The 11,584-nt window shown below is 36.2% G+C and overlaps 1 protein-coding gene across 1 annotated transcript; it reads right to left on the bottom strand.

The window, feature by feature from the left end:
* Positions 1–6,937: 6,937 nt before the first annotated feature.
* LOC127848776 (integumentary mucin C.1-like) lies at positions 6,938–10,909 on the bottom strand. The gene is made up of 5 exons (XM_052381381.1): positions 10,733–10,909; positions 9,070–9,917; positions 8,390–8,534; positions 7,727–7,888; positions 6,938–7,261 (listed from the first exon to the last, which is right to left on the bottom strand). The coding sequence occupies exons 2-5, from the start codon at positions 9,644–9,646 to the stop codon at positions 7,222–7,224; spliced, it is 924 nt and encodes a 307-aa protein (XP_052237341.1). The 5' UTR covers positions 9,647–9,917; positions 10,733–10,909; the 3' UTR covers positions 6,938–7,221.
* Between the last annotated feature and the right edge of the window lie 675 nt (positions 10,910–11,584).

Raw genomic sequence — 11,584 nt, forward strand, 5'->3', positions numbered from 1 at the left:
CTTACGCACGTGCGTAACATCATTCAGAAAAAATAAAATGTAAACATGGCCAAAAAAGGCTTAAAAGTGTAAGGCTATGGCCTAAGGTGGTTAACCTTAATGTCTATGATAATTTAAGATCTCCTCAAGTCTGACAAATCAGAGTAATAATTTACGAGACTAGATCTACTTTGAGTCATTTGAATCTGAAATTTGGTAGCGCCACCACCGGAGAGTCTCTCGCCAACGCTTTCCTTGACAACCTACGAGCTGCCGGAGTTAACGTCCCTGCAAAGAGAGGCCAAGGGTACGACGGGGCCGCAAACATGTCTGGTTGTCACCGCGGTGTCAAAGCCCGCATTCAACAAGTACATGTAGTTCCAAGAGCACTGTATACACATTGCAAAGCGCATTCCTTGAATCTTACTATTATTCACGCGTCCAAAGAGCCCTGTGCAAGAAACATAATGACGACCGTCCAGGAAATAGCATCTTGTTTCCAGTACTCAGCCAAGAGGTTATTACGGTTTCAAGTATTCCTTAGCAATAGTGATGAGGGTTGGGCTGAGATGGACAGGAGGACCAAACTCAAAACTTTTTGCGAGACCCGGTGGGTGGCCAGAGCCGATGCCCTTTTCACATTCAAGGCTTCATTTGGAACGGTTGTGCGCACACTTGAAGATTAAGCCCAACAAAATGATGCAAAGGCTGGCGCTTATAAAGCAGCTATTACACAGATAAGTTTCATTATTACACTGGTGGTTGTATAGCATGTTCTGTCTGCGTGTGTGCCGCTCTCAAAACAACTTCAGGCTTCTTTATGCGATCTTCTGCAAGCTGCAATGGAAGCTGAGGTCGTAAAAAACACAGGTAGAGGCAGAACACAACTATCCCTTTGTATAGCATGCATTGTTTGAAAAAGCCGTTGAAATGGCAAGCCCCGTTGATGTTGAACCTACATTTTCACGCGCAGGGCGACAACAGAACCGCCCTAATGCACCGGCAGCTACCGCATTTGACTACTGAAGGGTCAATATATGTATTTACCATTTGCGGACCATTTACTTGCAAAGCTTCAACAATGGCTTTTACAAAGAAATGAAAGATATGCCATACAGTACCTATAACCAGATCGTGTTCAAGACCTCAATGATCAACGAACAAATGCAATCTTCTCATCAGCACAGGCGGACCATGAAATTAACATGGAAAAATTTCATAGAGAATGTCAGCGTTGGAAATTCCGCTGTGAACAGACACAGATTCCATCTACGCCTACTCTGGAAATCATGCTGCTCTCTTTATCGGAAGACTTGTATCCGAATGTTGCTATGTGCTTCTACCTGTTGCTTGCGATGCCAGTATCAACTGCTTCAGCAGAACGCTTGTTCAGAACTATAAGACGCCTTAAAACCTGCTTGAGGTCAACTATGACTACTGAACGCATGTCTTGACTTGGCCCCATGAACTTTCACAGGGATAGGGAACTGAACGCAGCTAGAGTTGTTGCCCTATTTGCACAAAAGAGGAAAAGGCGTTTGGCACTTATCTTTCATGACAAACTGGTAAATTTATACACACGCCAAGCTAAATGCCAATGACATACAATGTCTATCATCTGATAAATTAAACCAAAAAGTCAAATAGCAGAAATAAAGTTTGAACATACTATTTTCATTATTAGTTTATTACATCTCATGACTTCTTTGTCTGTCACAACAAGTGAAAGCACTTTTCAGATAAAATACAGGATGTAATAATAAGTGCCCAATATCCCCTCAAATTCATCTCAGCGCCTACCATTTAAGTTATTATTTTTTTAAGTTTCTCGGGGGAGGCTCCCGAACCCCCAGAGGGAGGGGGGGTACACCCTCCCACACCCTCCCCCATTTGTGCGTAACATTCCTTTTTGTCTGGCTACGCCCCTGATTATGTATGAAATGTGCGATATTTGTATGGCTAGTTGTACATTCTTAAATGTCAAAAGTATAATTATGCAGGGATTATAAACAATGCTCATTACACGAAATAAGAAAAATGTGATAAATTGACAATTCAAATAGATCTATGTCGATATACTGTACATGTACATGTGCAATAAGTCGCGTTTATAATAAATCGTAAAAAAAATGGGGAAAATGACGCAATAAGTATGTCATTTTATGACGACATCAATCAGCTGATGATTATACGGATTGCGAAAAATTATGTCATATGACTAGATTTAAAGGTTGAAGGTCGTATAATTTTGAAGCTAAAGTTTTCTAGACTTTATTTCTTATGAAAAATCATTCAGTGGTAAAGTAAAAAGTAGTCCGTGCACGCGACAGGTATATCCCACAAGGTTGAATACAGACTAGTATATTCCATAAGGTGTTATACCGTCAATGTCGCGTTGAAAATGGGATAAAAACACATACACATGACCATAACGATTCAACAAGACAATGATATATGAACAATTAGAGTACCAGATAAGCTACTGAATGTATTATGTTTAAGCTTAACTCATCTCTGTACATTTGAAGGCTTTTTACAGCATGTTTTCAGCTTTTTGTATAGTGGTTTTATGTTCACTTTGCATTTGAATTATGTTACATGACTACTGCATTTTTGTTACTTGCAGATGTTGTAGAAATAATGCATCGTGTGTGCGCCTTCTTATGTTCAGTCCTTTTATACATACTATTTGTTTTTGTGTGTAATGGTCATGTGTTTTCAGATATGCAATATTTAAATGTTTTTTCATACAACTTTTATTGTTCGTCTGTGCTTGCCTAAGTGCATTTAAGTTTGTCGCAAGCTCGATGATCTTTCTATGCATGTAGTACGTTATTTTGTGAGGACCAATAATACATTTGACGTTTTAGCACACATTATTATAAAGGGAGGCAACTCTGAAAGGTTTTGCGATAATTTCATGCGTGTAGACCATTTTTGTCGAAACAACAATATTGACTTCCGAGCTGGTTTTCCAGATAGTACATTCCACAAATATATGCGTTCAGAAAAACTAAATACTAAGGAATATGATATATTAATTTGAAGATTGCAAGAAATACATATACTTGGACGTACGATCACGTGGTTTGAGCTCTATTCTCACTACGTGAATAATGCGTGTATATATGTGAGTGCCTCGTAGTTATGTTGTGCGTTCATTTATTTGCATGCTTTCGACGAAAAAGCGGGAATATGTTCCGAAGCTCAATGTTTACATGGCGAGATCATAACGAGCGAAGAGGAACCGGATGAAACCTCACATTTCTAGTTATGTGGGGAACACCTAAACCCACGTGTGCCGGGGTTGAACCAAGTCCGCCTATGTGGGGAAGCGAATGTTCCCAACATTAACCAAGCTTGAGAGCCGCGCACTCCTCAAATCTGTCCTGATGAAATGATCAAACACTGACATGTATTGAACATTCTGAGCACTCGATTCATGTGTAAATGTATGCACAGATTGCAAAATGACGGGGAAAAGTACATACTGTTTGAAAATGATTTTAATTTAAGCAGGTATAAATAATAATAAACAACTATTAATAGTACATTATATATGCTGTAATGGATATTATTAATTAATGTTGATTTTATATACAACTGAGAACAGGACTTAGACATTCCTGTTTATTTCTTGCAGGACCCTTGCGGGTCCTGTCCTGGAAATGATATTAGTTAATAAGAACATTTTCTGAACTTAGAAGCGTTGTATTATGAATAAATAAAATGTAAATATCAATAACTAGTATTCGAGTTATTTGATTACGTCTGTGAAACATCGAACTACGCGTCACAACAAAAAAGTTCCAATCGTGTGTTCCTCATATTGACTGCATATTACTTATATGTCTATCAAACGGAGATAACAAACATTTTTGAAGACGTAATGAACGACGATGTGTTTTATTTATTTCTTGTTTTTGTTTTACGGTTTATTTTTTATTTCTGTGTTGTTTCAACATCATTTTAAATTACTTACATAAACAGCGGTTATTCCCCTCACCTCGCTATACTTCAAACTAGGCAAAAGATGTAACATAACATTGTTATATGCGTGAAGGTTGAAAGATATTCATGCATGCATCCAAATGCCACAAAAATCGTAACTACACGTACAAATTTTCAAAGCGATGCCATGTATTACTATCGATTATGCCTAAGAGTTCTCGTTCATTTATGGGGCACTAGTAGCCCACATGTCGACATCACAATGATCTCTGTAGCGATATCGCAAATATTGCAACAGCGTAATGAATGTGTGAAACTGAGGGTAGTTAATTTAGTAAAGTAATAGGCTGCTCATTAAAACCGCTATGGTTTATAAAGACACCTGATCTGCCGCCTCTGAGACAACCAAAGAACATTATTAGAAGAACTTGGTCATTAAACGAGAAATAAATAAGCACCCTGTCAATGACAGCGGATGGGAAGTATTCAATTGAGAGACCTTCAGTCAATGACAGCGGATGGGAAGTATTCAATTGAGAGACCTTCAGTCAATGACAGCGGATGGGAAGTATTGAATTGTGAGACCTGCAGTCAATAACAGTGGATGGGAAGTATTGAATTGTGAGACCTTCAGTCAATGACAGCGGATGGGAAGTATTGAATTGAGAGACCTTCAGTCAATGACAGCGGATGGGAAGTATTGAATTGTGAGACCTTCAGTCAATGACAGCGGATGGGAAGTATTGAAATTGAGAGACCTTCAGTCAATGACAGCGGATGGGAAGTATTGAATTGTGAGACCTTCAGTCAATGACAGCGGATGGGAAGTATTGAATTGAGAGACCTTCAGTCAATGACAGCGGATGGGAAGTATTGAATTGAGAGACCTTCAGTCAATGACAGCGGATGGGAAGTATTGAATTGAGAGACCTTCAGTCAATGACAGCGGATGGGAAGTATTGAATTGAGAGACCTTCATTCCGTCTGTCTTTGCGTCAACACAGATTCATGTCCGCTTTTATACCTCATTTTCTTATGAATATTTTGTTTTCTTATTCCATGGGGGATGTAAATCTATTCTGGCAAATTCCATCTCTGTTATATCGTATTTAGGCTCGCATGTGTATTTTAAGATCACACATTGTGTTGTGAATTTCGAATCGGCTATATACATTTTCCTGTTCTCCATTCGTTTCGTTGGAGCACGTGCGTACTGATTTATAGGTCGCAGTGGTGTAGTAAATATGGTGTCCGCCTGGCGATCTGGAGGGCACTGTGGGAGCGTTTTTAGAATTCCCCCATAGACACCAATTACTGGTTCAAGTCCAAGGAAACGGACTGGAGAGCGTTTCAAATAAGCCTTAGGCTTTCTATGCAATCGAGCAAAAATAAATAGGTTAAAACTAATTTTGCTGGCTACACACTGCCGAAATGTTCCTAACTCCGTGTTGAATGTTAACCATGTTACTTCGTGTGGCTGTGCTATAACGACAGATCACAATATTGGCGTGCGGCTCTAACTTTGAATATAAGGATTTCGATTCAAGCGATCTAAGCTAGCAGGTACCGGCTTACTACCCGAAACTTTAAGGTCCACGACCTCATATACAATTAATAACCTGCTTTCTTTGTATGTGTAACTCCCAGTGTTTATATGCAGCAGCTAGCGAAAAATGTTCATTTGGCGGTCTTAATTTTTCGAACAACCCCTAAAATATACTAACGCGCTCCTTCAGGCTTGAAGACGTTAGACGCCACGCTTAAAACACACATGAAACCAATAATTTTCATTATACAAAATTCAATACATTTGACGCGTCTGATCTTAACACAAAGGTCTTTTAATTTATAAAACGGATTCTTGATAAGCTTGAAGACTCATTCGTTGAATCTGGTAACTTTAATTATCTTGATGCCAAGAAAATATGTGTCATCACAATTCAATGAAAAGCAATGCACTCCATATAAACAAATCACGTGTAGCATGCATACATGGTGCATAACTGTCCATATTAAACCATTTTCATTCATGAAAATAACCACGCATTATGTTACGACTTCTACAGTTAATACATTTTCCAAACATACACAATATTTGCCACGAAATAAGTTCAACCAATAATTATATTCGGGAATATTCAATTAATAAAATTAGCTATCGCAAATACTAAGATTAGCACATAGACTATTGAAACAAGCAAGCATAGATCACATTGCACGCCTATATAAATAATTGTATACCTGACTCATCAACGAGTATGTACTTCCTTTTCAAACGTATGGATGCATGATATTTATAAATATATATAATGTATAGGAAGTAGAACATGACCGTTGAATCTCTGTCGGTTGTATAATGTTGTTTTGTACGAGCTTACAAGTAAGGGAATGCAGTGTCATCCAATAAACTAGTGCGATCCAAGTCAGAAGAACGCAGACTTGTAATATTCCATTTAGTATGAACTTCTTGCGATTAAACAAATATATATAAAAAACTCCAACGAATACATCGTATGACGAACTACATTACCTGCTGTAGACCTTTTTAACGGACCAAGACCATTTGCATATATAGAAAATAACCCAGACATTCTTTTTAAGCAAGTTTAACGATAATTGAGTAGCATTGTGACTACTAGAGTTTTAACAAGGTTGCATCATTGCAAAATCAAAGAAACCTTGAGTTTGACCGCGCATAATCCGGTTTCGAATTATGCAAAGGTATCAAATGTCCTGTCAGGTTGCATGAAGATTGTGCCTCTTGAAATTGGCCACTTAAGTGTTAACAAGAAAAATGTTGACAAAGGACAAAAATCGATAACAAAAGCTATCCTTAAGAACGTTGAGTTTATAAGAGCTAAATTAGTTACGGTAGCGTTTTTCCAGTTTGTGCCATGAGTTTATGTTTAATACCAATCATCATTTGATGTAAGTTTACAATGAGATACGTTCTGTCAAAAAACGATAGAATAAACGTGCACTTAAAGACGAGATAAGATAACGCTACTCTTTAAACAATGTTTTATTGCATACGATCAAATCCGCTGTCCTGATTGCATCTGTCCTCAATGCAATTAATTGATCGATTAAAGACCCAGTCCACACAAAACATTTTAAATTATTTCGTTTATTTCACTGACTTCGATACGATAGCTTAACCATTAACAAAAACTACATAATTTAAATATATTCATGTATGAATTATTTAACTATATACAATACGATGTGGTTTATTTATTTTGGCGGAAAAGACGCTCACAAGACAAACATATGTGCGTGTGAACTGTGGCTTTAAAGATTATTGTCGTGGTGGTTATGCCGGAAGGAATGTCTGAAATACATAATTCAGTATAAAATTAGAAGAAAAAAAGGTACACATCTAACATACATATTGTTAACATTATACCAGTATGGTCGCTTTGGTGATTATACGTTGATGATAAAGTTCTAACTTCAGACCTTCCTCGATCAAACATGAAAGCAGCAAAATTTATTGCAACATGTCATGGATTACTTTATAACCAAACTTTTGAATACCACTTTACTGAGTGCGGAATGAATTATCATTCATGTTTTCTGTTATCAAAACTTGTACATGCTTAATCTCGCATAGTAAGAATCCTCCTGCATTATATATGTTTTTGTCTTTTTCCCTGAAATTTAACACTCGCGGGTGTCAACAGAAAATGCGTCGGCCTTTCCTAATCATAGAAGTACTGTAGTATAAACAAAGAGATGTATGCAATGTTTGTACAGTCACTCCATATTTCTAGACTTTATCTTCCAATATACTCACCGGTGTTTCTTCAAGGAGTAGCACGCACACACTGCTATCAGTAACAAGAGACCCACGATGGTTATGAGAACTCCCAGAATGATGGCCCTCTCTCGTTGAGGGGCCATGTGCCTCTCGGCGCAAGTTGGACCGCTGTACACGACATCACTTTCTTCTGTGCATCTGAAATCGTGAGTAACGAGTGAGTAAGATATTAGTGGAATATTAAGAAACACACTCTTTTATGTAATATTTGCTAAATATTGAGCTTTTACAGAACATCCGTTTGTCAATCCAAATGGGAATAAAATTGAAGTTCGAGTGGAGTATGTTACGTTCATTATTAATGCCTATGTTAAGCACCGATTATTTTAATCGACGTCCGAAACGTAAACGTCCAATGAGACTAAGGTCAGCTTATGTTTGTTTGAACATTTATATAAACACGTGTTTAATGATTTTGAAAACTGTTGATGATTCTAAATTAACTGGTCTTCTCAAACGTTTCTCCTTTACTTGATATTCGCTTATACGAGACTTCCTGTCAACGAAAAAACAGGAAAACAGGACTGACAGGCTAATCTGAGACGTCACATTACGCACATGCATAAATGCCCGTAATAGTAGAGAGCGCCTCATTTTTTTAAAAATCAAAAAATCAAAATACATTGTATGTTATACGACCTGCAAACTGCACTGGACAGCATGTTATCTCCTATCTGAACGATACATTGTCCCATGTTCTCACACGTCAGGCTTTCACACTGGTGCATGCATACGTGTCCAAGAGCTTCTTCTTCCTGAAGTTCATATCCCAGTGGACATCCACCTGGAAATGTGGAGTGGACATAATGAATGGGTATAGGCACATGAGGTGCAAGTGATATGCAATTGTGTGTAAAACATGTGATATTGTCAGTATTATGAACTATGCAAAATTATGCCGGCGAATTATACAGCGTTATGAACTGCAAAACAGTTTAGGCAAAAACTAATTATTTATTTATCTCTTAAAGATTATAAAGATTATTTATTTATAATCATGCAAAGGTACAAAATTATGTAGTTAGGCATTAAAGTGTATTTTTCGCCTCTGGTACACATAATTTTTTACTGTCATTTTATGTTTTAGAGAACATGTAAATGTTTCACGACAAAAACAATATACCAAATTCTTTACCTGTTATTATTTAACAAAATATATATTAAATAGATAGTTAACATTTTCAGGAACGAAATTCGTGAAAAGGTAATCAACTTAATATTCAAACGAATTTCACATATCTTTAATGATAACACTTTCTATATCATCGAAGACTTTAATATACGTATCGAGTAAAGTATTCAATAATGATAATTCTGACCTTCAATTGTTTGATTAAGTACCGGGTATTTAGTTCGTTGTGGCAAAAACGTTGATGTTGTAGTCGGTGTTGTTGCTGTTGTTGTTGTCGTTGTCGGTGTTGATGCAGTCGTTGGTGGGGCTGTTTCAGTCGTTTTTTCAGTTTGTTTAGTTGATGTAGTCGATGGTTTTGCTGTTGAAGCTGTTGCAGGAGTTGATGTTGTTGTTATAGATGTTGCAGGCGTTGTTGTTGTGGTTGTTTGAGTTGCTGTAGTCGTTGTTGTGGTTTTTTCAGTTTTTTTACCATTTGATGTTGTTGATTCTTGTGTTGTTGTTGTATTCGTTGTTGTATTCGTTGGTGTTGTTGTAGTTGTTGTAGCCGTTGTTGTTGTATTTAGAATTGTTGTAGTCTCAAAAGCGATATTTTCATCGTTAAACACGTCTACAGTGGTTGTTATTAGGTTTTCATTTTCGTAGTTCATAGAAACAATGGTCGAATTTAATTCACTGCTGCCATGCGAATATGTGTCACGTGCGGCACACAACAAACAGAGCAACGCCACTAGCATTAATGATCTTTGCAAAAACACTAATGCCATATCTAAGTTAGCGTTAGAATTGATGTATTTTGAAAGTAAGGAATAACTTTGTACTTATATAGTATAATATTCAGTTACACAATAATCACTTCAATGTTCAATCAGTCGTTCAATAAGTCATTGTGCATATATATGCAGTTATAATTTACATTACAGTATTCAAAATCTATTACGTAATAAATTGAATCACAATATGAAAAAGAGAATCAAGCAACATTAATGCAGCGTAGAATTTATTTTTCGGCTAGCTATTGAAATTTAAATTGGCGACCTGAAAAAGACAAACGTTAAACAATTAAAATATTCAAATATCTTTTCATCAAAAAATATTTCCTGATATAAAGAGTTTGAAGTTATAATCTCAGTATATATTATTATGTATTTGCTTCGATTTCTATATGTCTTTTGAAAAAAGGGCTGTTTAAAAACAGACGTATACGTCTTAAAACAAATATAGGAAAATTTGGCATGACTTAACTTATATTCAAAGAGTTGAGCACCTGAAGTTGTTATACTTACTTACAACATATTAATAATATCAAAAAATGTTGTCGGCAAATCGTACGTATCATTCATCGAGAAATAATAACACCAAATGTGTATTATTTTATTCATTATTCGAGCAATTTACTAATTGGATACATACCAATCGGCCATTTCTTAACATATTAAAACCTAAATACCAGGCACACATTACATTCTGCACATAAATTCACTCAGATGTAGCAGTGCTCAGAATGTAACCACAATGTTGTATAAAAAAATCAATTAGTCAGCTAATTGTCTTCGTTAAATAAAAATGTTTGAAATCAAATGAAACTGAAAACAATGAAAAAATGAAAAATGAAACCTAATATATTGACCTAGACATGTGTAGTTTATTCAGAAGACGAGTTTGTCACACACATACATTTAAATAAAACGTGACTAATAATGCAAAGTAATGGTCGGAACTTGTTTATTAATTTCAATAGTTAAACATGGTCCACCCAAAGCAGAAATATTTTCCTTTCTAGCTGTGCTTGATGTTAGGATATATGTAGTACACATTTTACAACGACTTGACGTAATCTCCAAACGGCTTACCTGTTTTCACCTATTTCGCTATATGTTCATTATAAAAGAAATCGATTAAAACGGTTTTACTGAAAACTGTAACTGATGGTCTAAAGTTTTGAAATTCCACTTAACATCTTATCTTTCAGTTATTTCGTCATACTGATAGCACAATCATGACTATTGAGGATCCTCTTGCAATCCATTCAGCACGGCCGCAATGTGAAACCAAGAGATAGCGTGTAGTGAAACAAACTTGATAATCACGACGAAGATATTTTTTTGTAAGTCTTACATTAGATGTGTCCGAAATTCATTTTGTGCTTGAAACTCTGTTTTGCATGATTACTCATGAAAAATATCACATATTTTTTTCCACGAGAAATCATATTGCAGCTTGTGATGAATTCTGTTTTAAAAACTCGTGCAACGATGCATTAATTGTCTATTAACGATAACAAGTTTGAGCCTCACTGTTGAAAAAACGGGGCTACTACTAATACTCAATGAAACAACGTAAAATTATAATGATTTTAGCGGTTTAAGAAATATATAAGCAACATATGTGTAAGGATTCTTTTCTTAACATTGTTATACACTTCTTTCACGACGCATGATTTAAAAACGCGCTGTCGTGTGCTACCCATGTCTTTAACACTCACTCGCCAAGACATTGAACTTCGCAGTGATTCCATAGTGATTGCCGAATGGCGCACTCTGACCTTTGTGAAGAAAAGACACTCTGTCGGAGGTAAAAAGGCGCTGAAACATAAATACAAGAACGAGTTTAGAATAGCTTCTATACAATTTATACTTTTAAAGGTATAGTACGACTTCACATTTTGTATTCTAATATAAATATAAGTCATTCGATTGCATTAA

The sequence above is a fragment of the Dreissena polymorpha genome, chromosome 10 (genome assembly GCF_020536995.1).
Source record: "Dreissena polymorpha isolate Duluth1 chromosome 10, UMN_Dpol_1.0, whole genome shotgun sequence".
NCBI lineage: Eukaryota > Metazoa > Mollusca > Bivalvia > Myida > Dreissenidae > Dreissena > Dreissena polymorpha.